This window comes from Salvelinus alpinus, chromosome 10, assembly GCF_045679555.1.
Source record: "Salvelinus alpinus chromosome 10, SLU_Salpinus.1, whole genome shotgun sequence".
In the NCBI taxonomy this organism is placed as follows: Eukaryota; Metazoa; Chordata; class Actinopteri; order Salmoniformes; family Salmonidae; genus Salvelinus; species Salvelinus alpinus.
In genome coordinates, this window is record NC_092095.1 from 14,260,695 (window position 1) to 14,287,954 (window position 27,260).

Sequence of the window (27,260 nt, forward strand, 5' to 3'; positions counted from 1 at the left end):
CTAGAGCTCCCTCTGATCTACTGTCTACCCTAGAGCTCCCTCTGAGCTACTGTCTACCCTAGAGCTCCCTCTGATCTACTGTCTACCTTAGAGCTCCCTCTGAGCTACTGTCTACCCTAGAGCTCCCTCTGAGCTACTGTCTACCCTAGAGCTCCCTCTGAGCTCCCTACTGTCTACCTTAGAGCTCCCTCTGATCTACTGTCTACCTTAGAGCTCCCTCTGATCTACTGTCTACCCTAGAGCTCCCTCTAAGCTACTGTCTACCCTAGAGCTCCCTCTGAGCTACTGTCTACCCTAGAGCTCCCTCTGAGCTACTGTCTACCCTAGAGCTCCCTCTGAGCTACTGTCTACCCTAGAGCTCCCTCTGATCTACTGTCTACCTTAGAGCTCCCTCTGATCTACTGTCTACCTTAGAGCTCCCTCTGATCTACTGTCTACCCTAGAGCTCCCTCTGATCTACTGTCTACCCTAGAGCTCCCTCTGATCTACTGTCTACCCTAGAGCTGCCTCTGAGCTCCCTCTGATCTACTGTCTACCCTAGAGCTCCCTCTGATCTACTGTCTACCCTAGAGCTCCCTCTGATCTACTGTCTACCCTAGAGCTCCCTCTGATCTACTGTCTACCCTAGAGCTCCCTCTGAGCTCCCTCTGATCTACTGTCTACCATAGAGCTCCCTCTGATCTACTGTCTACCCTAGAGCTCCCTCTGATCTACTGTCTACCCTAGAGCTGCCTCTGATCTACTGTCTACCATAGAGCTCCCTCTGATCTACTGTCTACCCTAGAGCTCCCTCTGATCTACTGTCTACCCTAGAGCTCCCTCTGTGTGTGTGTGTTCATCGGTGTGTCTTCCTTAATGTCAGTGTCTAGTAAAGCAATAAGGCACAAAGGGGTGTGGTAAATCGCCAATATACCACGACAACGCGTAGTGCCTGGATACAGCCCTTAGCCGTGGTATATTGGCCATATACCACAAACCCTGAGGTGCCTTACTGCTATTATAAACTGTTTACCAATGTAATTAGAGCAGTAAAAATACACGTTTTGTCATACCCGTGGTATACGGTATGATATACCATGGCTGTCAGCCAATCATCATTCCGGGCTGGAACCACCCAGTTTATAATCTCCATTAAAGCCTTTCTCTCTACCCATAAAGATATGACCAGTAGATACACAGATAACCATTAAGTGTTATCATCCGTCCGATTTCACTCTCCTCTCCCAGATTCTACTCATCCTCCTGTCCTAAAGCACTCTTATTCTGTCATCCATTCTTTCTCTCTCGTGTTGTTTTCTCTGTGTGGTGCATAAATACATAGGGAACAAAGGTTCAACTTAAATAAACAAACAAACACACACACACACACACGTTGTTGCGGCTGACCCAGCCACCACCAGCAACCATTACTAGATAATCTTCACCTCAGAGGGAGGGGGGAAGGAAAGAAGAGAGGGAGGGAGAGAGGGGGGAAGGAAAGAAGAGAGGGAGGGAGAGAGAGGGGGGAAGGAAAGAAGAGAGGGAGGGAGAGAGGGGGGAAGGAAAGAAGAGAGGGAGGGAGAGAGGGGGGAAGGAAAGAAAAGAGGGAGGGAGAGAGGGGGGAAGGAAAGAAGAGAGGGAGGGAGAGAGGGGGGAAGGAAAGAAGAGAGAGAGGGAGAGAGGGGGGAAGGAAAGAAGAGAGGGAGGGAGAGAGGGGGGAAGGAAAAAGACAGAAGGGGTATAAAGGAAAAGCAGAATGGTAGAGGTGGGAATGGAGAGGAGAGGAGGAGAGAGGAAAGGAATAGAGAGGAGAGGAGGAGAGAGGAGAGGAGGAATGGAGAGGAGAGGAGGAGAGAGGAGAGGAGGAATAGAGAGGAGAGGAGGAATAGAGAGGAGAGGAGGAGAGAGGAGAGGAATAGAGAGGAGAGGAGGAGAGAGGAGAGGAGGAATTGAGAGGAGAGGAGGAGAGAGGAGAGGAGGAGAGGAGAGAGAGGAGGAGAGGAGGAGAGGAATAGAGAGGAGAGGAGGAGAGGAGGAATGGAGAGGAGAGGAATAGAGAGGAGAGGAGGAGAGAGGAGAGGAGGAGGAATGGAGAGGAGAGGAGGAGAGAGGAGAGGAGGAGAGAGGAGAGGAGAAGAGGAATAGAGAGGAGAGGAGGAGAGAGGAGAGGAGGAGAGAGGAGAGGAGGAAGGAGAGGAGAGGAGGAGAGAGGAGAGGAGAGAGAGGAGAGGAGGAGAGAGGAGAGAAGGAATGGAGAGGAGAGGAGGAGAGAGGAGAGGAGAGGAGGAATGGAGAGGAGAGGAGGAATGGAGAGAGGAGAGGAGGAGAGAGGAGAGAGGAGAGGAGAGGAGAGGAGGAATGGAGAGGAGAGGAGGAGAGAGGAGAGGATGAGAGGAGAGGAGAGAGAGAGAGGAGGAGAGATGAGGAATAGAGAGGAGAGGAATAGAGAGGAGAGAGGAGAGAGGAGAGGAGAGGAAGAGAGAGGAGAGGAATAGAAAGGAGAGGAGGAGAGAGGAGAGGAGGAGAGAGGAGAGGAAGCGAGAGGAGAGGAATAGAGAGGAATAGAGAGGAGAGGAATAGAGAGGAGAGGAATAGAGAGGAGAGGAATAGAGTGGGGGGGATAGAGAGGAGATGAATAGAGAGGAGAGAGGAGAGGAATAGAGAGGAGAGGAATAAAGAGGAGAGGAATAGAGAGGAGAGGAGGAAAGAGGAGAGGAATAGAGAGGAGAGGAATAGAGAGGAGAGGAATAGAGTGGGGGAATTGAGAGAAGAAGAATAGAGAGGAGAGATGAGAGGAGGAGAGAGGAGAGGAGAAGTGGAATAGAGAGGAGAGGGATAGAGTGGAGAGGAATAGAGAGAAGAGGAATAGAGAGGGGGAATAGAGAGGAGAGGAATAGAGAGGAGAGGAGTAGAAAGAAGATGATGCATGATCAAGATAAAGCAATCATGTCATCATTTCCGAAAAATAGGAGAAAACAATTATATTTTTCTCTTTTCCTCCTGCTGCATTTATTCATTCTTTCTATTTACCCCCTTAACCACTGGAATGTATAAAATAACGACTTAAGAGGAGAGGGAAGGAGGGAGGTAGAGAAATATGCAGAGCCCAGCGCTCAGTAGGGACTTCAGTTGAAATAAATGGCCTCCCTTTAAGAGAGGGAGTGAGGGGAAGGAGAAAAAGAAAGATAGGAGGGAGAGAAATGCGAGGAATGGACGAGAAAGCAAAAGGAGAAACGGAATGTTAAAAAAAAGACAGGTACAGTCAGGAGAATGAGAACCCCCCCCTCCCCTCCCCCCCAAAGCCGGCCTGTCTGCAGTTATCAGGGCCGTGCGCTGCGTCGCTCTAACTAGGTGTAAATACAATAAGGGTATAATTAAGTGTGTGTGATGAAGTTAATGCAGCCGGGCCGTAGCGATCCCTGCGCTAACGTGATGAAGTTAATGCAGCCGGGCCGTAGCGTTCACTAACGCTAACATGAATAATATTCTATTAGTGGATGGCTGTTAGCAGCTAGCGTAGCGGGCAGCTGGGACAGCAGTTAATTGAATCACCCGTCGGAGCATGGTGGAGCACGGTTAGGAAGGGGGAACTTCTTTGTGTGAAGGGTAATTGCACAGAAAGAATAATTGATTTGACAATCACACACAGATGTACTGTCCTTATGTGGACTGGTGTGGAGGGAGGGATAAGGGACAGATACCCCAACGGACAAAAATATATTGAAATGTTTGCAAAACGCAAAAATGGAGGCTGCAAGTGTAACGGGGAGAAGGTAGGGAACTTGTTTGTCTGTCTTTAATGAAAGACCAAAATTGGCAACAACAACAAAAAATGATAATAAATAAATCACGTACATCAGTTTAACTTCAGGACAAAATGTTGAGGGCGGTGTCATACAGGTTGAAAATAGTTGCAAAGAGATTTTTGATATGCCGATTCCGTGGCACAGGTTTTTTCAATTTAAATGATGATACACAGTTCTTGCAACAGACAGAATGTTATGTATATGGGGCATAGAACCATCACCGATCTGCAGATGTTGCTACAAACAGACAGAACGTTATGTATATGGGGCATAGAACCATCACAGGTCTGCAGATGTTGCTACAAACAGACAGAATGTTATGTATATGGGGCATAGAACCATCACAGGTCTGCAGATGTTGCTACAAACAGACAGAATCACTTATTTTGGTATTGCCCCTATGCAGCTTGTTTCTGGTCAAGAGTTCAGGGAATGGCTGAAAAATCACATCTCAAATTAACCCAACAAATAGCAGTGTTGGGACACTTGGAAAGCCACAGTCAACCAATCAACAATATAATAATACTTCTGGTAAAAATATCTTTAACTCGCAATCTATACAGACTCTGCTATCGGAACGGCTCAGAATTGATGTGAAACAGCAGAGTTGAAAAATATATGACACAAGGACATCATAAGAGGGCAGTTTACGGAGATAATAAAACAAATATATAGTTTATACATTTATCAACCTATCTAGTTGATCCAACGTCAGATGTGACCCATGATGCTCTTCTCACATTGTACACATGAGCAGTGTCTCTGAACTTTGAACCCGGATGGACTGAGTAGCTGAGGGGTGGGGTTAAGGTGATAGGTGGGATGGACTGAGTAGCTGAGGGGTGGGGTTAAGGTGATAGGTGGGATGGACTGAGTAGCTGAGGGGTGGGGTTAAGGTGATAGGTGGGATGGACTGAGTAGCTGAGGGGTGGGGTTAAGGTGATAGGTGGGATGGACTGAGTAGCTGAGGGGTGGGGTTAAGGTGATAGGTGGGATGGACTGAGTAGCTGAGGGTTGGGGTTAAGGTGATAGGTGATAGGTGGGATGGACTGAGTAGCTGAGGGTTGGGGTAGGTGGGATGGACTGAGTAGCTGAGGGTTGGGGTTCAAAGCTCATATTCTATAATAGTTTTTTTTTTAAAGCTGTGTATGTAAAATGTGTAAAATGCTGTAAAAGCTCATTTTATTTGTGTCGTCTGAAGAGGATAAATAAATGAATAAGATAATGGCCCAATATATATTTTTTTGTAATATAATCTTTGAGAACTATCAATCACCGAAATAAAAGATTGACAGTCAGGGAGAAGTGAAACTTCCCAAAACAATGAATTTAGCAGTATATATTTTGTTATTATGTTTGAGCAATAGAACACAGCATTAGCCATTGCAGAATGCATAGAATTGCAGGAAATTAGCTTTTAAACGGCAAAATGTTCTCTCAGCTCCATGGCAGAATATGTAGAATCACAGATAACTTGCTTTAAAACTGCAGCATTTTCTCTCAGCTGCATGACAAGATGTGTAGAGTAGAGGGAAATTGGCTTAAAAATGTGAAAATGTCTCCACCAACAAGATGCCACGTCCCCTGCCACGCCCCCTGCCACGTCCCCTGCCACGTCCCCTGCCACGTCCCCTGCCACGTCCCCTTCCACGTCCCCTGCCACGTCCCCTGCCACGTCCCCTGCCACGTCCCCTGCCACGTCCACTGCCACGTCCCCTGCCACGTCCCCTGCCACGTCCCCTGCCACGTCCCCTGCCACGTCCACTGCCACGTCCCCTGCCACGCCCCCTGCCACGTCCCCTGCCACGTCCACTGCCACGTCCCCTGCCACGTCCACTGCCACGTCCCCTGCCACGTCCCCTGCCACGTCCCCTGCCACGTCCATTGTCCAAAATACTTTAAAGTACTACTTAAGTATTTTTTTGTGGTATCTGTAATTTATTTTACTATTTATATTTTTGACAACTTTCACTTTTATTTCATTACATTCCTAAAGAAAATTATGTACTTTTTTACATTTTACCTGACAACCGAAAGTACTCGTTACATTCTGAATGCTTAGCAGGACAGGAAATGGTCCAATTCGCACACTTATCAAGAGAACATCCCTGGTCATCCCTACTGCCTCTGATCTGGTGGACTCACTAAACAGAGAACATCCCTGGTCATCCCTACTGCCTCTGATTTGGTGGACTCACTAAACACAGAACATCCCTGGTCATCCCTACTGCCTCTGATCTGGCGGACTCACTAAACACAAATGCTTTGTTTTTAAATAATGTCTGAGTGTTGGACTGTGACCCTGGCTATCCGTAAATAAAAAAAATAAAAAAGTAAATTGTGCCGTCTGGTTTGCTTAATATAAGACATTTTAAATTATTCATACTTTTACATTTACTTTTGATACTTAAGTATATTTAAAACCAAATACTTTTAGACCTTTACTCAAGTAGTATTTTACTGGGTGACTTTCTATTAAAGTATCTTTACTTTTACTCAAGTACGAGAATGTAGTACTTTCTCCACCACTGGACCTACAGTTATCCCAGTCTGAGCAAATCGAGGGTGTGTGTGCTGATAGGGTGAGTGTATGTAGTCACATACAGTCTTATGTTACAGTAGTGTGTCTGTTTAGGACTGGGAAGTGCTAAACAGTGCTAAAGAGTGTTTATAGTGTTTAGGGTGTAAAAGGTGTATAGAAAGAACATGGTGTATAGAATGTATAGGGTGTACAGGGTGTATAGAATATATAGGGTGTATTGGGTGTATAGGGTGTAGAGGGTGTGTAGCGTGTAGACGGTATGTAGCGTGTAGAGGGTATGTAGCGTGTAGAGGGTATGTAGCGTGTAGAGTTTGTATAGGGTGTAAAGAATGTATAATGAGTATAGGGTGTATATATTTTAGCGGGTGTATAGGGTGTATAGAATGTACATGGTATAAATGGTGTATAGGGTGTATAGAATTAATAGGGTGTATAGAATGTGTAGGGTGTATAGGATGTGTAGGGTGTATAGGATGTATAGAATGTATAGGGTGTATAGAATTTATAGGGTGTATAGGGTGTGTCGGGTGTAAAGGTCACACGGGGTGTCAGCGTATGGGTTGTGTCTTCATTGTCTATTAATGGATGTGTGTAATGTTTGGTGTGTGTGTGCGTGTGTGTGTGTGTGTGTGTGTGTGTGTGTGTGTGTGTGTGTGTGTGTGTGTGTGTGTGTGTGTGTGTGTGTGTGTGTGTGTGTGTGTGTGTGTGTGTGTGTGTGTGTGTGTGTGTGTGTGTGTGTGTGTGTGTGTGTGTGTGTGCGTGCGTGCGTAATTGCCCTCTACTCCCATGCGATGCCCACAGCTGTGTGGTCTGGTCAACTACCAAAAACGCATCCCTCGGTTAACAGTGCCAACGCAGCAAACACACCGAACTTGACTGACAGGTGTCGAAGAGGCGTGGCTAAAGGTGGTACAGGTAGTTATTGAATTTACAGTGCTCACACACTTTCCCACATACTCCCATTATCATTCGGCTCAGTGCTTTGTTCCTGTACTGACACAATTTCAATTTGCACCACAAATCTGCTGCTTTTTCAGCCTGGCTGCCTAAAGAGCAAACCAGCTGTGAAATTGCCTCTGGGAGTGAATAACCCCCCTGCCACCCGCCCACCCCCCCTTGCTAACTAAGCCCCTCACCAGATCTGCACCACACCACCATAGTATAGATGCACTTCCCTTTGCTATGCAAGTGAACCTGACAAGTATGGTGAGAGAGAGAGAGAGAGAGAGAGAGAGAGAGAGAGAGAGAGAGAGAGAGAGAGAGAGAGAGAGAGAGAGAGAGAGAGAGAGAGAGAGAGAGAGAGAGAGAGAGAGAGAGAGAAATATGGGAGCAAAGCGAGAGTGAGGAGGTGGAGACAGGAGAGTGAAAAAGGATGAAAGAGAGAGAAAGACTAAAAATGTGTCTAAATAACTCAACCACAGCCAACAGTCTAAATCACAGCCAACAGTCTAAATCACAGCCAACAGTCTAAATCACAGCCAACAGTCTAAACCACTAAACAACAGCCAACAGTCTAAACCACAGTCAACAGTCTAAATCACTAAATCACAGCCAACAGTCTAAACCACTAAACAACAGCCAACAGTCTAAACCACTAAACCACAGCCAACAGTCTAAACCACTAAACAACAGCCAACAGTCTAAACCACTAAACAACAGCCAACAGTCTAAACCACTAAACAACAGCCAACACTCTAAACCACAGTCAACAGTCTATATCACAGCCAACAGTCTAAACCACTAAACCACATCCAACACTCTAAACCAGAGCCAACAGTCTAAACCACTAAACCACAGCCAACAGCCTAAATCACAGCCAACAGTCTAAATCACAGCCAACAGTCTAAACCACTAAACCACAGCCAACAGCCTAAATCACAGTCAACAGTCTAAATCACAGCCAACAGTCTAAACCACAGTCAACAGTCTAAACCACAGCCAACAGTCTAAACCACAGTCAACAGTCTAAATCACAGCCAACAGTCTAAACCACAGTCAACAGTCTAAATCACAGCCAACAGTCTAAACCACAGTCAACAGTCTAAATCACAGCCAACAGTCTAAACCACAGTCAACAGTCTAAATCACAGCCAACAGTCTAAACCACTAAACAACAGTCAACAGTCTAAACCACAGTCAACAGTCTAAATCACTAAACCACAGCCAACAGTCTAAACCACAGTCAACAGTCTAAATCACTAAACCACAGCCAACAGTCTAAACCACTAAACCACAGTCAACAGTCTAAACCACTAAACCACAGCCAACAGTCTAAACCACTAAACAACAGCCAACAGTCTAAACCACTAAACCACAGTCAACAGTCTAAATCACTAAACCACAGCCAACAGTCTAAACCACAGTCAACAGTCTAAATCACTAAACCACAGCCAACAGTCTAAATCACTAAACCACAGCCAACAGTCTAAACCACAGTCAACAGTCTAAACCACTAAACCACAGCCAACAGTCTAAACCACAGCCAACAGTCTAAATCACAGCCAGTGGTGTAATGTACTTAAGTAAAAAATAAAGTAGTACTTAAGTCATTTCTTGGGGTATCTGTACTTTACTTTATTATTTATAGTTTTGACAACTTTTACTTTTACTTCAGTACCTTCCTAAGAAAGTATGATACTTTTTACTGCATACAGTTTCCTTGACAACCAAAGTTACTCGTTACATTTTGCTTGCTTAGCAGGACAGGACAATTGTCAAATTCCCGCACTTATTAAGATAAGACTTGGTCATCCCTACTGCCTCTTGGCTGGCGGACTCACTAAACACAAATGCGTCTTTAGGAAATAATGTCAGATTATCCGTAAATTATGCCTCTTGCTTTGGTGCCATCTGCTTTCCTAGAAGGAATTTTAAATGCTTTATACTTTTACTTTTGATACTTACGTATTTTTAAAACCAAATACTTGTAGACTTTTATTCAAGTAGTATTTTACTGGCTGACTTTCACTTTTACTTGAGTCATTTTATATTAAGGTATCTTTACTTTTACTCAAGTATGAGATTGGGGCACTAAAACAGAAAAAATTAAATTACTCAGAGAAATGCCTCTAAAATTAGTATTATATTCATACAGGTACTGAGATGTCAATGGATTACAACATGTGTCTCATAGTATCTGCTGTGTCACAGGCCTATACATACAGTCCTACAGTATAGACTGCAGTCAGCCATCACTACAGATCCATAACCACTGGAGATACATCTTAAGGTTCCATACTATATATTCCCCCTAGACACTGTTAAGCTAGAGATCCAGACCCCCTCACACACACACAACTGCGAGAGAGAGGAGAGACAGAGAACTCCCTGTGTTGCTGTGTGTTGTGATATCTGATATGGTTTAACTCTGACGTTGTAGCGGTGGGTTGAATCCTCCTGGCGATCGACTTCACAAGCCTCCATAATGAGTCAATATATGTAAATCTTTACTAGCCAAACACCGCAGGAAACAAATGCAGTTAACTGGCGCTCCCGCTCGCTAGCAGCCCTGCACCAATGGGTCATTTCTCCCCATTCACAAGGAATAATTGCCTGCTATTTAAAGATATTCATGCTCAATTTTTGAAATTAATTCCAATTGGGGGGAAATGTAGAAATGTCAGCTTCAGTGAAAAGGATTTGATTTCAATTATCCTCGCTCAAAGGCCCTGTGATTTCCAAATACACTTAAGCAAAATTATGACAAGAATTTTTGTTCAGTGAATTTCAGTGTTTAAAGAGCGATTAGGCGATAATGGGGCGGCTTTGAGTCGGGAGTGAACGCAGCCGTCTCCCTCTGAAAGGCACTCAATTATCTCTGATTGCTCCAGCTATAATTTATCAAATAGAGATACCTGCTATTGCCATAATTTGTGTGAAAATTTACATGCTGCAATTTCCACTAGAGAGGAAAAAAGAGCTTTAATGGGCGCATCAATGAAACAGAGGGAGGGAGGGAGAGAGAGAGGAGGGAGAGAGAGAAAGAGGAGGGAAAGAGAGAAGGAAAGAGAGGGAGGGAGAGAGGGAGGGAGATAGAGAGAGAAGGAGGGAGAGAGAGAAAGAGGAGTGAAAGAGAGAAGGAGAGAGAGGGAGGGAGAGAGAGAAGGAGAGAGAGGGAGGGAGATAGAGAGAGAAGGAGGGAGAGGGAAAGAGGAGGGAAAGAGAGAAGGAGAGAGAGGGAGGGAGAGAGGGAGGGAGATAGAGAGAGAAGGAGGGAGAGAGAGAAAGAGGAGGGAAAGAGAGAAGGAGAGAGAGGGAGGGAGAGAGAGAAATGGAGAGAGGGAGCGAGAGAGGGGGAATATGAGAGAGGGAAGGAGAGAGGGAAGGAGAGGGACTGAGGGAGGGTGGGCGAGAAGGAGGGAAGAAGAGGGAGGGAGAGGGGGAATGAGGGACGGTGGGAGAGAATGAGGGACAGTGGGAGAGAATGAATGAGGGAGGGAGGGAGTGTGGAAGGTAAAAAGGGACGGTGGGAGAGAATGAGGGAGGGAGGGAGAGAGGAAGGGAATGAGGGACGGTGGGAGAGAAAAAATAGTTTACGCTTTACTGAAGACACTTCATTTACTGAAAATATTACCAAGTGCACCTGTGCATAACTCTCTCAAATTACTAACCAATCAACAAGAGTGGCTATTACTCCTCTATTACATGGAGATCAGAGAGAGAGAGAGAAAGAGAGAGAAAGAGAGAGAGAGAGAGAGAGAGAGAGAGAGAGGGAGAGAGAGAGAGGGAGAGGGAGAGAGAGGGAGAGGGAGAGAGAGGAAGAGGGAGAGGGAGGGAGAGAGGAAGAGAAAAAGGGAGGAGGAAGAGAGACCGAGGAGGGGGAGAGGGAGGACTTGAGAGAGGGGAGAGAGCAAGGGAGAGGTAGCAGGAGGAAGGGAGAGGAAAACATCACTGAAAGAGATGGGAACGAGGCTGTGGAATAAAGAAGAAGAAGAGAGAGAGAGGAAGCAGATAACATCACTGAAAGAGATGGGAACGAGGCTGTGGAATAAAGAAGAAGAAGAGAGAGAGGAAGCAGATAACATCACTGAAAGAGATGGGAACGAGGCTGTGGAATAAAGAAGAAGAAGAGAGAGAGAGGAAGCAGATAACATCACTGAAAGAGATGGGAACGAGGCTGTGGAATAAAGAAGAAGAAGAGAGAGAGGAAGCAGATAACATCACTGAAAGAGATGGGAACGAGGCTGTGGAATAAAGAAGAAGAGAGAGAGAGGAAGCAGATAACATCACTGAAAGAGATGGGAACGAGGCTGTGGAATAAAGAAGAAGAAGAGAGAGAGAGGAAGCAGAAATAAAAGGATAGAAGGATAAGAAGATAAAGGACAAGAGGCAAAAGGCAAAAGGAGAGGGGAGAAAGAAGGATGACTGATAATGACATAGAGAATGAGAGAATAAGGGAGGAATAAAAGAGAACGGAGAAGTGGAAGCGAGCGGGCGAGGAGAGACAGGAGGGATGGGGGAGAACAGGAGGGATGGGGGAGAACAGGAGGGAGCACGGGAGAACAGGAGGGATGGGGGAGAACAGGAGGGATGGGGGAGAACAGGAGGGAGCACGGGAGAACAGGAGGGATGGGGGAGAACAGGAGGGAGCATGGGAGAACAGGAGGGATGGGGGAGAACAGGGGGGATGGGGGAGAACAGGGGGGATGGGAGAGAACAGGAGGGAACACGGGAGAACAGGAGGGATGGGGGAGAACAGGGGGGATGGGGGAGAACAGGGGGGAAGGGGGAGAACAGGAGGGATGGGGGAGAACAGGAGGGAGCATGGGAGAACAGGTGGGATGGGGGAGAACAGGAGGGATGGGGGAGAACAGGAGGGATGGGGGAGAACAGGAGGGATGGGGGAGAACAGGGGGGATGGGGGAGAACAGGAGGGATGGGGGAGAATGGGGGGGATGGGGGAGAACAGGAGGGATGGGGGAGAACAGGAGGGATGGGGGAGAACAGGAGGGATGGGGGAGAACAGGAGGGATGGGGGAGCTGAGGAGAGGAAAGGTTTGTTAAGGGTATAGCGGTGAGTTAAATATTTTATTCAGCCAACAGTTTAAGTGGCAGGGCCCTCAGGCACAGAGAAGGACACCTAAGTGGCCGTGGTGACAAGACAAATTGGACTTTTGTGTTTCAACCTGTCGCCACACAACCCAACACACTACTAGAGAGGGAGATAGAGGGGAAGAGAGAGGGAAAGAGAGAGGAGAGATGGGAAGAGAGAGGAAATAAGGGAAGAAAGAGGAGAGAGGGAAAGAGAGAGGAGAGGGAAGAGAGAGGAGAGAGAGAGGAGAGGGAAAGAGAGAGGAGAGAGGGAAAGAGAGAGGAGAGAGAGGAGAGAGGAGCGAGGGAAAGAGAGAGGAGAGAAAAGAGAAAAGAGAAGAGAGAAGAGAGAGGAGAAAGGGAAAGAGAGAGGAGAGAGGAGAGAGAGGAGAGGGGAGGGAGGGAAAGAGTGAGGAGAGAAGAGAGGGAAGAGAAAAGAGAGAGGAGAGAGAGGAGAGAGGAGAAGAAAGAGAGAAGAGAGAAGAGAGAGGAGAGAGGAGAGAGAAGATACAAAATGAGAGGGAGAAAACTAGAGGAGAAAAATGTATTGAAATGTCTGTCATAAAATGAGAGGGAGAGAAACATCAGATCAAGAGCAGCCATTCAGGCTAACTTGGCTGACTTGGTCTTCCATCCAGGCTGACTTGGTCTTCATTCAGGCTGACTTGGTCTTCCATCCAGGCTGACTTGGTCTTCATTCAGGCTGACTTGGTCTTCATTCAGGCTGACTTGGTCTTCATTCAGGCTGACTTGGTCTTCATCCAGGCTGACTTGGTCTTCATTCAGGCTGACTTGGTCTTCATTCAGGCTGACTTGGTCTTCATCCAGGCTGACTTGGTCTTCATTCAGGCTGACTTGGTCTTCATTCATGCTGACTTGGTCTTCATTCATGCTGACTTGGTCTTCATTCATGCTGACTTGGTCTTCATTCAGGCTGACTTGGTCTTCATTCAGACTGACTTGGTCTTCATTCAGGCTGACTTGGTCTTCATTCATGCTGACTTGGTCTTCATTCAGGCTGACTTGGTCTTCATTCAGACTGACTTGGTCTTCATTCATGCTGACTTGGTCTTCATTCATGCTGACTTGGTCTTCATTCAGGCTAACTTGGTCTTCATTCATGCTGACTTGGTCTTCATTCAGGCTGACTTGGTCTTCATTCAGACTGACTTGGTCTTCATCCAGGCTGACTTGGTCTTCATTCAGACTGACTTGGTCTTCATTCAGGCTGACTTGGTCTTCATTCATGCTGACTTGGTCTTCATTCAGGCTGACTTGGTCTTCATTCATGCTGACTTGGTCTTCATTCATGCTGACTTGGTCTTCATTCAGGCTGACTTGGTCTTCATTCAGACTGACTTGGTCTTCATTCAGGCTGACTTGGTCTTCATTCAGACTGACTTGGTCTTCATTCATGCTGACTTGGTCTTCATTCAGACTGACTTGGTCTTCATTCATGCTGACTTGGTCTTCATTCAGACTGACTTGGTCTTCATTCATGCTGACTTGGTCTTCATTCAGACTGACTTGGTCTTCATTCAGGCTGACTTGGTCTTCATTCAGGCTGACTTGGTCTTCATTCATGCTGACTTGGTCTTCATTCAGACTGACTTGGTCTTCATTCAGGCTGACTTGGTCTTCATTCAGGCTGACTTGGTCTTCATTCAGGATGACTTGGTCTTCATTCAGGCTGACTTGGTCTTCATTCAGGCTGACTTGGTCTTCCATTCAGGCTGACTTGGTCTTCATTCAGGCTGACTTGGTCTTCATTCAGACTGACTTGGTCTTCATTCATGCTGACTTGGTCTTCATTCAGGCTGACTTGGTCTTCATTCAGGCTAACTTGGTCTTCATTCAGGCTGACTTGGTCTTCCATTCAGGCTGACTTGGTCTTCATTCAGGCAGACTTGGTCTTCATTCATGCTGACTTGGTCTTCATTCAGGCTGACTTGGTCTTCATTCAGACTGACTTGGTCTTCATTCAGGCTGACTTGGTCTTCATTCAGGCTGACTTGGTCTTCATTCAGACTGACTTGGTCTTCATTCAGGCTGACTTGGTCTTCATTCAGGCTGACTTGGTCTTCATTCAGGCTAACTTGGTCTTCCATCCAGGCTAACTTGGTCTTTCATTCAGGCTAACTTGATATTTCATTCAGGCTAACTTGGTCCTCATTAAGGAGAGAAGTTTTAAACTAACAGTACCCTGCTACAGACACACACTCTGGCCGTAACAGGCCCGTGCAGAGAACAGAGGATACTCTTAACAGTGTGTATGTGTATGTTGTACTTCTACATTCATTATAAGTGTGTGTGTGTGTGTGTATGTTGTACTTATACATTCATTAACAGTGTGAGTGTGTGTATGTTGTACTTCTACATTCATTAACAGTGTGAGTGTGTGTATGTTGTACTTCTACATTCATTAACAGTGTGAGTGTGTGTATGTTGTACTTCTACATTCATTAACAGTGTGAGTGTGTGTATGTTGTACTTCTACATTCATTAACAGTGTGAGTGTGTGTATGTTGTACTTCTACATTCATTATAAGTGTGTGTGTGTTTTAGGGAGGCCCATGTAAGAATGTTCCTACTTTAAAATGAGATTGAACAATGACAGGATGGGATGGAGGGAGAGGGATAGGAGAAGGATCAATGGGAAGGTAAATCGATTAGGAGAGCAAAAACAAGGGAAAGTGACGAAAGAAGTGGACAAGAGAAGAGGACGAGAGAAGAGGAGAGAAGAAGAGAGGAGAGGAGAGGATAAGAGAAGAGAGAAGAAGAGAGGAGAGGAGAGGATAAGAGAAGAGAGAAGAGAGGAAAAGAGCTCAGTAGCTTTTTAATGACTCTACAGCACCATCACCTGGAAAAATTATCCAACAGTCAATAGTGAGCATGCGTGTGTGTGTATGCAAGTGGTGTGTTCGTGTGTGTATGTATGTGTGTGTGTCACCTCTGGTATGAGTGCAGAACGGGTACAGGCGATATGAAGCCTCATGGTTCTGTTCTGACAGGCCTGGTCCTCACACACCGACCAACTCTGACATGGAGACAAGGAGGGAGAGAGGTCGGAGGGAGAAGGGTGTGTGGAGGAAAGAGAGAAAGGGGGAGGGAGAGAGAGGGATGGAGAGAGAGAAAAGAAAAGGGGGAGAAGGGGGAGAAGGATGGAGAGAGAGAAAGGGGGGAGGGAGGGATGAGAGAGAGGAAGATAAAGAGAGAGAGGGAGAGAAAGAGAAAGAGGAAGGGATAGATAGAAAGAGAGAGGTGATAGATAGAGAGGGGGTGGGGGAGAGAGAGAGAAAGAGAGGAGGGAGAGGGATAGAGAGAGAGAAATGGGGAGGGAGGGGGGGATGAAAAGAGAGGTGGTGGATAGATAGGGGGTGGCGGGAAAGAGAGGAAGGTAGAGAGAGAGGGAGAAAGGGGAGAGAGAGAGAGAGAGAGAGAGAGAGAGAGAGAAGAGAGAGAGAGAGAGAGAGAGAGAGAGAGAGAGAGAGAGAGAGAGAGAGATGAAGAGATGAGGAGAGAGAGAGAGAGAGAGAGAGAGAGAGAGAGAGAGAGAGAGAGAGAGAGAGAGAGAGAGAGAGAGAGAGAGAGAGAGCGAGAGGAAGGGATGGGGAGAGAGAAGCAAAGGAAAATACAATGATGAACAGAAGTTCTATTCATATCAAGGACACTTTCTATCAGGATTTTTATTCTCCTAATTGCCCCAAATGCAAACCTCTGAAAACAATGACATAATTACCTGCCAAAACACACAGATCAACTTTCTACCTCTTTCTCTCTGCCTCCTTCCTAAATGTGATATTTTCAAATTCTCTAAGTCAACCTCTCTGTCTGAAGCAGGCACATGCCTGAGCCTGTGGGTCCTTCCCTTTTCAAACAGGCAGAGCAGAGGGCATCCCGTGGTTAGGACCCCTGGGGTCAGTCAGTGACCTTGGACAGGTGCAGCTCCAACCCCCCCCCCCCCCCCCCCCTGTCCCCCTCCTCCTCCCTAATCTAACGTTAGTCCCCCCAATACCCTATATCTCCCTGGCTAGCCTGCCCTGTCATTACATGAGGGGCTTTGGTTTGTGTGTTTTGGCGGTAATACCCAACTAATGACAGTTCTCAGGCCATCCCCAAGCCCTTACTACATACTGCACCTGTCTTAGCATTAAACCCACCGAATCACCACACACACACACCACCCAGCTGAACCCTCAAAGGGACAGCCACACCCCTATGCACCCATCACCCCTAAGACTCCTAGATATACTGGGCCACAGAAAAGGAGGAAATATGACGAGGTCTCTTTGCCTCGTCTCCATGTCTCAATCGTACAGAAAACTGATAAACTGAAGGGTCTAATTTACTAGTATCAATCTCATTAACCTGTAACCAATCACACACACACACACACACACACATCATTGGGATGAATATCAAAGCCAACAGAGCGGTTTAATGTCCCCATGATCCTTGTGTGCGGCGGCAGGCGATGTTTATATAATCAGCTCTCGCCCAGGGGTTTGCTGGGTAACGTTGTGAACTCTGGGAGATTGTAATTGAATTGGGACCTGTGTGTGTGTTTGGTTTTCATTTAGAGGAGATTGGAGGGACGTGGTGTGTGTGTGTGTGTGTGTGTGTGTGTGTGTGTGTGTGTGTGTGTGTGCGTGTGTGTGTGTGTTCATTAGGGATGTTATTGCATGAGTTTTTGATCCCAGTCTTTTGTGCTCCTGAAGACAAGACTAAACACACAGCACCTTTCCCATAGGCTGGAGATGGACACACACAGTCTTGTTTAACTAACCTTGTGGGGACACAAAATTCCTTCCCATTCAAAATCCTGTTTTCCCTAACCCCTGACCGTAATGCTAAACCTAACCCCAAAACTTTTTTACCCTTAAAACTAATTCTAACCTTAAACCTAAACCCCTAGAAATAGCATTTTTTTGTGGTAAGTAACAACATGTCCCCAGTTGGTAAAATGTTTGTTTGTTTAGTATTCTTGTGGGAACTTCTGGTCCCCCAAAAGTATAGTTAAACACGTCCACACCAGGGTTTCTGTTAGCCAGTAATAGCCTGCTTTTGTCCGAAAAAAGAGAGAAAAGCCTGTAAAATAAATTGCTGCTGGTGGGTAGAAGAAGAAAGAGAGAGAGAGAGAGAGAGAGAGAGAGAGAGAGAGAGAGAGAGAGAGAGAGAGAGAGAGAGAGAGAGAGAGAGAGAGAGAGAGAGAGAGAGAGAGAGAGAGAGAGAGAGAGAGAGAGAGAGAGAGAGAGAGAGAGAGAGAGAGAGAGAGAGAGAGAGAGAACAAACACCATTGTAAATACAACCCATATTTATGCTTATTTATTTTAACTTGTGTGCTTTAACCATTTGTACATTGTTACAACACTGTATATATATAATATAACATTTGTAATGTCTTTATTGTTTTGAAACTTCTGTATGTGTAATGTTTACTGTTCATTTGTATTGTTTATTTCACTTTTGTATAATATCTACCTCACTTGCTTTGGCAATGTTAACACATGTTTCCCATGCCAATAAAGCCCCTTGAATTGAATTGAATTGATTTGAATTGAGAGAGAGAGAGAGAGAGAGAGAGAGAGAGAGAGAGAGAGAGAGAGAGAGAGAGAGAGAGAGAGAGAGATAGAGAGAGGAGGGAGGAGAGAGAGGTGGTGGATAGAGAGGCTTTGCCGCTGGCTGGGAGAAGAAAAAATGGCATTGGGAAATAATTTTAGCCTCTTCATTGATGGAAATACCAGTTGATGGAAATACATTTGACTGGTCATGCTTCTCGGTCTATAGGGTAATTTGCATAATTTTGTGGAATTAAATCGGCGGTGTGTACCATATATTCATTATGCATCTTATTTATCACACGCCTACAGCACAGAGATACTGAGCCTTTGAGTGGAAAATCTGTCAGACAACACAAGAGCTGCCGCTGAAGCATCTGGTGGTGCTTTCAAGACAACTGGGAACTCTAAAAATTCGAGGTCAAAACATGACGTCAGTGACCTGCAGGTCCGTAAGTCTGAACTTTAGAAAGAAGTCAGAGTTCCCGAGTTGGAATTCCGAGTTGGATGACCGTTCAAAAGGGTTGTCGTTGCCGTTTTTCCCAGTTGTCCTGAACGCACTGAAGTCGGAGATTTCCGAGTTCTCAGTTGTTTTGAACGCAGCATCAAACGGCAACGGAAGGCAGGCTTCATCAGCGCGTCACACACCACTTTGCAATGAGCTGGAGGTAGCACGCATTTTGAAAACATATAGGCCTACTTCATTGTTTGAAACCTGAACGTTTTAATACATATGAGGCATGTCTTACCTTGTTTAAAAGTAGCCTATTAGATATTCTCTCTTTTTACATTTCTAACCGATATTTTCATTTCGGTCACAAGAACCGCCTGCATCTGCAGTGCCCTTTTGACAACGGTGTTATCCTGCTAATTGCATTATGGAACGAACGTTCACGCGTAGCCTCCTGCTTTGTAAAATTGCTGGACTTAATATAAATAATAGTTTATTACCATTTTAAGCTCAACATTCTGGTCTGATGCATCAGACTCGTTTATTCGAACCTTGTATTTGATGTAGTTTAGGCCTACTGGTTGTATGAATGTGGGATCTATCATCCCACAACTGTCCCAGAGTCTCTTTAGAATAGGCTATTTATTTCTCAACAAGCTGACCAATAGAATAGGTAGCCTAAAATGGTCTACTATAGTAGATTGACACAGGCTAGTGCTAGTGTTCGTTACTCATCTTGTTGACGGAGGAAAAGTCAATGTGGACAGCTATTGTAACATCGTCAAAGTGCACATCAGAATTAGGTACGAAGGACTGCACGTCGTTGCATCCTCGACTTGCATGTTCTGTTAATATGAACGACCATATTGGAAATGTGATGTCTGTCATTCTGAGCACAGGGAGTGGACGTCCTACTCAGGTTACGCACCCAATGCATAAAGGTCCGGTACATTTCTCAAATGTCCGGTAAATGAAAATGTTGCCAGTCAAATGTCCAGCGCCACATTTTTTTTATAACGGAAACCCTGGTCCACCCACAAAGACGAGGAAAGAACAAATAGTCAAGTATTCCCCTTCTGCCCAGTGGCCTTGAATATCTCACTCCAAAAGTACACACACTGGCTTGACAAACACCCACCCGGTGCCAGGATAAAGTGAAACATGCGAGGGGGAAAACATTTTTGCGGGTTCTTGCATTGGAATTATATTGTGCTATACTAGGGCTGGGCGATATGGACAAAATATCATATCAATATACTTTTTTTTACATTTTTTGACGGTATAACGTATTTGACGGTATTTTATGTATTTTAATAATAAAAGTTCTAAATTCGATTTATGAGTAGTTCATGACCCTAAAGTGGTTACTCAAATTTTAAGAGATTTCAATGTGGCATTTTCCATTTATGGTGTTCAATCCAACTCCAAACAAAATTCATTTTCAGTATTTTCATAAATTTCTGCATTTCCTGCACTTTTATTATCACTTCCACACGATGCCAAGCAGCATGATATGTGCAAAAATATAGGCCTGGTTAATTGGTGAACTGTTGGAATCATGGAAATAGAATGATTATTCTAATTCTATAGTTAGAAGATAGTGGGCAGCACCTTGAATACATCGTTGTTTGACATGACAACAAATTAATAAGCCAGTGAAGAATTATTGACAGGGTAGGAACCAAAGTGTTGGTCAGTGTTTCCAGGTTACCCTAATTAGACATTACATTACATGTTTTCTTACTTCATGTAGCTAGCTGGCCAACATATCAATGCTTCGCTTGTTCCTCTCTGATAAGATACTGTTGCACAAACATGCTTATCTAGGCCTACACCAACACTGGTACCAGGCAGTATTAGCTAGCTAGCTACGTCTGCTCTGACCCTTAGTACATTTAGCAAGCTAGCTGGCCCGCTAACTAGCGATTAGCATTAGCGGCTAACACAAATTATATTAGCAACACCTTGCTAAGAAAAGACAAACTAGCAGACAGTTGTTTGGAGACAGTAAGACACACAAACTAATAGTGCCATCATAGAACGCTTGTGGAAAGAAGCATGTCACCAACATTGTTGCATCCATCTGACCATGCAGTGTGAACAACAACTAAGTGCTCGTGACTCTGTGGTCGAGCAACTGTTCTCCCCTTGAGTGACAGGGGGCAGGGCTTGGTGTGGTTAGCGGCATGCAGCCAAACAAACAAAAAAAACTTCAAATTTTCAAACAGTACATTTATATTTTCCAACAGGGCTATACATTTGGGTGAGATTTTTTCTTGCATGAGTAGCCTAGTTTCACTGCCCAAAATAAAATTAAACCATATAGTGTTCGACGAAATAACAACACAATGTCAAACACAGGTAGCCTAGTCAAATAATTAACATCCACTCACATTAACCGTTACTCTCTCGCGGGAAACCTTCACTCTTGCGCAGACATTTAGAAATTAAACATGACAATTTGAAAATAAGCCATGGGAGTTTGTGCAAGAATAAAGACTACTTTCGAGTAGTAAGACATGTATTAAAGCAACAGATAACATTAATAAGAAGGGGCTAAAATAGTTTTATTTAGTGAGCTACCGAGTGGCTAGGACAGGCATAATATTGTCCAGGACTTAATTCTTCCTGCTGCCGCGGATATGGCTGGGACAATGCTGGGGGAAAAGGCCCAAAAAACCATACAGACAATGCCTTCATCAAACAACACTGTTTCACGACACATCAATGACATGGCAGGCGACGTTTTGAAACAATTACTGCTTTGCATACAAGCCAGTGAATGATATGCGTTATAATATAAGTTATTATATTATATTATAAGTTAATGAGTAAAAATTTGCTTAACACGTCACATAATAACTTGCATGGACTTACGCAAGTCCAGTGTTGAAAAGGATTTGGAATAACTACCTCATCTCCGTACCCTACACATACAGATAATTGTAAGGTCCTTCAGTCGAGCAGTGAATTTCAAACACAGATTCAACCAAAAAGACCAGGGAGGTTTCCCAATGCCTCGCAAAGAAGGGCACCTAATGGTAGATGGCTTTAACAACTAAATAAATAAATAAAACAGACAGTGAATATCCCTTTGAGCATGGTGAAGTAATTCATGACACTTTGGATGGTGTATCAATACACCCAGTCACAGAGGTGTGAATACTTATGTAAATGAGATATCTTTATTTCATTTTCAATAAATTCGCAAAATGTCTAAAAACACGTTTTCACTTTATCATTATGCGGCAGTGTGATGATGAGTGACAGAAAAACATCTATTTAATAAATGTTTTTATTCAGGCTGTAACAACAAAATGTGGAATAAGTCAAGGGGTATGAATACTGTCTGAAGGCACATAGGCCCACTTAAAACATAGATAATCATGTCGCTCATGAGTTTAGCAGCACGTTGTGATATGGCACGATACACTTCTGTGAAACAAATTCAAATACGTACAGTTCCATTTACAACCACGACAACCAATAGGCTATCAAGAAAACCATAACCAGAATGTAATCATCTCTATGATAAAACACACCGATATGTAGCTATACCCAGTCAATTGAGTTCTTGCATTGGAATTATATTGAATTCTGGGTATATCACAATAAAGAAAAGTTCAAATTATTTTGACAAAGTGTCACGTTCTGACCTTAGTTCTTTTGTTATTTCTTTGTTTTAGTATGGTCAGGGCGTGAGTTGGGTGGGTTATCTATGTTTGTTTTTCTATGTTGGGTTTTTCGTTTGGCCTGATATGGTTCTCAATCAGAGGCAGGTGTTAGTCGTTGTCTCTGATTGGGAACCATATTTAGGTAGCCTGTTTTCTGTTGTGTTTTGTGGGTGGTTGTTTTCTGTGTCTGTGTGTTCCACACGGAACTGTTTCGGTTTTCGTTCGTTCACTTTATTGTTTTGTATTTCAGTGTTCAGTTTGATCCATTAAATATTCATCATGAACACTGCGCTTTGGTCCTCCTCTCTTTCTCCCAACGAAGATCGTTACACAAAGAAGTGACGGGTTGGAGCGAAATCAGCACCATGGACAGTGAACTACACACCAAAGCATGATTTTGATAAAAACCAACCAGCTAGATAGTTTCTTACCTTTTTCAGAACATGTCCTTTACGTGTCCTTAAAACCAGCCTACAACTAATTACAAAAACACTATTCCTCGTGAAAAACTTTATAGTCTATTTGTTTTTTTACTTTCCTAAAACAATTGGCTAATTGTCCACCTCACGGTTCATCTGTCGGAGATTTGAGCACTAAATGCATCGGGGCATACATAGGCCCGTTATAATAATATATATATTTATTTTATTATATAAAAAGAAAGAGAAGCTAAAGCCCCAGAGAGAGATATAGAGACGTGCTGGCTATGACACCGACATTCTCTTATTGTCAGATAGACTGCTGCGTCTGCTACAGAATGAGGCTAATTCATTAATTTTCAATTAAAATATGTTTTTATAAAGATAAGCGTTGTATTTGTAAGTCGCTCTGGATAAGAGCGTCTGCTAAATGACTTAAATGTAAATGTAAATGTATTGTTAGATTATAGGAGTAACTCTGGTAGGGCTGAAACATTGTTCAACACCTCAAGTTCAACTGTCCGAGTCATTTGGAGTGTTGGTGCCCAGTGCCTTCACACCATAGCCCTGTGGTATGACAGGCTAATAGCCACACCATAGCCCTGCGGTATGACAGGCTAATAGCCACACCATAGCCCTGCGGTATGACAAGCTAATAGCATAGCCCTGCGGTATGACAGGCTAATAGCCACACCATAGCCCTGCGGTATGACAGGCTAATAGCCATACCATAGCCCTGCGGTATGACAGGCTAATAGCCACACCATAGCCCTGCGGTATGACAGGCTAATAGCCACACCATAGCCCTGCGGTATGACAGGCTAATAGCCACACCATAGCCCTGCGGTATGACAGGCTAATAGCCACACCATAGCCCTGCGGTATGACAGGCTAATAGCATAGCCCTGCGGTATGACAGGCTAATAGCCACACCATAGCCCTGCGGTATGACAGGCTAATAGCATAGCCCTGCGTTATGACAGGCTAATAGCCACACCATTGCCCTGCGGTATGACAGGCTAATAGCCAAACCATAGCCCTGTGGTATGACAGGCTAATAGCCAAACCATAGCCCTGTGGTATGACAGGCTAATAGCATAGCCCTGTGGTATGACAGGCTAATAGCCATACCATAGCCCTGTGGTATGACAGGCTAATAGCCACACCATAGCCCTGCGGTATGACAGGCTAATAGCCACACCATAGCCCTGCGGTATGACAGGCTAATAGCCACACCATAGCCCTGCGGTATGACAGGCTAATAGCCACACCATAGCCCTGCGGTATGACAGGCTAATAGCCACACAATAGCCCTGCGGTATGACAGGCTAATAGCATAGCCCTGTGGTATGACAGGCTAATAGCCACACCATAGCCCTGCGGTATGACAGGCTAATAGCCACACCATAGCCCTGCGGTATGACAAGCTAATAGCATAGCCCTGCGGTATGACAGGCTAATAGCCATACCATAGCCCTGTGGTATGACAGGCTAATAGCCACACCATAGCCCTGCGGTATGACAGGCTAATAGCCACACCATAGCCCTGCGGTATGACAGGCTAATAGCCACACCATAGCCCTGCGGTATGACAGGCTAATAGCCACACCATAGCCCTGCGGTATGACAGGCTAATAGCATAGCCCTGCGGTATGACAGGCTAATAGCCAAACCATAGCCCTGTGGTATGACAGGCTAATAGCCACACCATAGCCCTGTGGTATGACAGGCTAATAGCCACACCATAGCCCTGTGGTATGACAGGCTAATAGCCACACCATAGCCCTGTGGTATGACAGGCTAATAGCCACACCATAGCCCTGCGGTATGACAGGCTAATAGCATAGCCCTGCGGTATGACAGGCTAATAGCCAAACCATAGCCCTGTGGTATGACAGGCTAATAGCCACACCATAGCCCTGCGGTATGACAGGCTAATAGCATAGCCCTGCGGTATGACAGGCTAATAGCCAAACCATAGCCCTGTGGTATGACAGGCTAATAGCCACACCATAGCCCTGTGGTATGACAGGCTAATAGCCACACCATAGCTCTGTGGTATGACAGGCTAATAGCCACACCATAGCCCTGTGGTATGACAGGCTAATAGCCACACCATAGCCCTGTGGTATGACAGGCTAATAGCCACACCATAGCCCTGTGGTATGACAGGCTAATAGCCACACCATAGCCCTGCGGTATGACAAGCTAATAGCATAGCCCTGCGGTATGACAGGCTAATAGCCATACCATAGCCCTGCGGTATGACAGGCTAATAGCCACACCATAGCCCTGCGGTATGACAGGCTAATAGCCACACCATAGCCCTGCGGTATGACAGGCTAATAGCCACACCATAGCCCTGTGGTATGACAGGCTAATAGCCACACCATAGCCCTGCGGTATGACAGGCTAATAGCCACACCATAGCCCTGCGGTATGACAGACTAATAGCCACACCATAGCCCTGCGGTATGACAGGCTAATAGCATAGCCCTGCGGTATGACAGGCTAATAGCCACACCATAGCCCTGTGGTATGACAGGCTAATAGCCACACCATAGCCCTGCGGTATGACAGGCTAATAGCCACACCATAGCCCTGCGGTATGACAGGCTAATAGCCACACCATAGCCCTGCGGTATGACAGGCTAATAGCCACACCATAGCCCTGTGGTATGACAGGCTAATAGCCACACCATAGCCCTGCGGTATGACAGGCTAATAGCTACACCATAGCCCTGTGGTATGACAGGCTAATAGCCACACCACAGCCCTGTGGTATGACAGGCTAATAGCATAGCCCTGCGGTATGACAGGCTAATAGCATAGCCCTGCGGTATGACAGGCTAATAGCCACACCATAGCCCTGCGGTATGACAGGCTAATAGCATAGCCCTGCGGTATGACAGACTAATAGCCACATCATAGCCCTGCGGTATGACAGGCTAATAGCCACACCATAGCCCTGCGGTATGACAGGCTAATAGCCACACCACAGCCCTGCGGTATGACAGGCTAATAGCCACACCATAGCCCTGCGGTATGACAGGCTAATAGCCACACCACAGCCCTGCGGTATGACAGGCTAATAGCCACACCATAGCCCTGCGGTATGACAGGCTAATAGCCACACCATAGCCCTGCGGTATGACAGGCTAATAGCCACACCATAGCCCTGCGGTATGACAGGCTAATAGCCACACCATAGCCCTGCGGTATGACAGGCTAATAGCCACACCATAGCCCTGCGGTATGACAGGCTAATAGCCACACCATAGCCCTGCGGTATGACAGGCTAATAGCCACACCATAGCCCTGCGGTATGACAGACTAATAGCCACACCATAGCCCTGCGGTATGACAGACTAATAGCCACACCATAGCCCTGCGGTATGACAGGCTAATAGCCACACCATAGCCCTGCGGTATGACAGGCTAATAAACACACCATAGCCCTGTGGTATGACAGGCTAATAGCCACACCATAGCCCTGCGGTATGACAGGCTAATAGCCACACCATAGCCCTGCGGTATGACAGGCTAATAGCCACACCATAGCCCTGTGGTATGACAGGCTAATAGCCACACCATAGCCCTGTGGTATGACAGGCTAATAGCCACACCATAGCCCTGCGGTATGACAGACTAATAGCCACACCATAGCCCTGCGGTATGACAGGTTAATAGCCACACCATAGCCCTGTGGTATGACAGGCTAATAGCCACACCATAGCCCTGCGGTATGACAGGCTAATAGCATAGCCCTGCGGTATGACAGGCTAATAGCCACACCATAGCCCTGCGGTATGACAGGCTAATAGCCACACCATAGCCCTGTGGTATGACAGGCTAATAGCCACACCATAGCCCTGCGGTATGACAGGCTAATAGCCACACCATAGCCCTGTGGTATGACAGGCTAATAGCCACACCATAGCCCTGCGGTATGACAGACTAATAGCCACACCATAGCCCTGCGGTTTGACAGGCTAATAGCCACACCATAGCCCTGCGGTATGACAGGCTAATAGCCACACCATAGCCCTGTGGTATGACAGGCTAATAGCCACACCATAGCCCTGCGGTATGACAGGCTAATAGCCACGCCATAGCCCTGTGGTATGACAGGCTAATAGCCACACCATAGCCCTGTGGTATGACAGGCTAATAGCCACACCATAGCCCTGCGGTATGACAGGCTAATAGCCACGCCATAGCCCTGTGGTATGACAGGCTAATAGCCACACCATAGCCCTGTGGTATGACAGGCTAATAGCCACACCATAGCCCTGCGGTATGACAGGCTAATAGCCACACCATAGCCCTGTGGTATGACAGGCTAATAGCCACACCATAGCCCTGCGGTATGACAGGCTAATAGCCACACCATAGCCCTGCGGTATGACAGGCTAATAGCCACACCATAGCCCTGCGGTATGACAGGCTAATAGCATAGCCCTGCGGTATGACAGGCTAATAGCCACACCATAGCCCTGTGGTATGACAGGCTAATAGCCACACCATAGCCCTGTGGTATGACAGGCTAATAGCCACACCATAGCCCTGCGGTATGACAGGCTAATAGCATAGCCCTGCGGTATGACAGGCTAATAGCCACACCATAGCCCTGTGGTATGACAGGCTAATAGCCACACCATAGCCCTGCGGTATGACAGGCTAATAGCTACACCATAGCCCTGTGGTATGACAGGCTAATAGCATAGCCCTGCGGTATGACAGGCTAATAGCATAGCCCTGCGGTATGACAGGCTAATAGCCACACCATAGCCCTGCGGTA

The 27,260-nt window shown here is 45.7% G+C and overlaps 1 protein-coding gene across 1 annotated transcript; it reads right to left on the bottom strand.

Annotated features, from left to right (window-relative positions):
* Positions 1-13,008: 13,008 nt before the first annotated feature.
* On the bottom strand, positions 13,009-14,085 carry LOC139531437 (putative leucine-rich repeat-containing protein DDB_G0290503). Its single transcript, XM_071327885.1, has one exon. The coding sequence runs from the start codon at positions 14,083-14,085 to the stop codon at positions 13,009-13,011; it is 1,077 nt and encodes a 358-aa protein (XP_071183986.1).
* Positions 14,086-27,260: the final 13,175 nt, after the last annotated feature.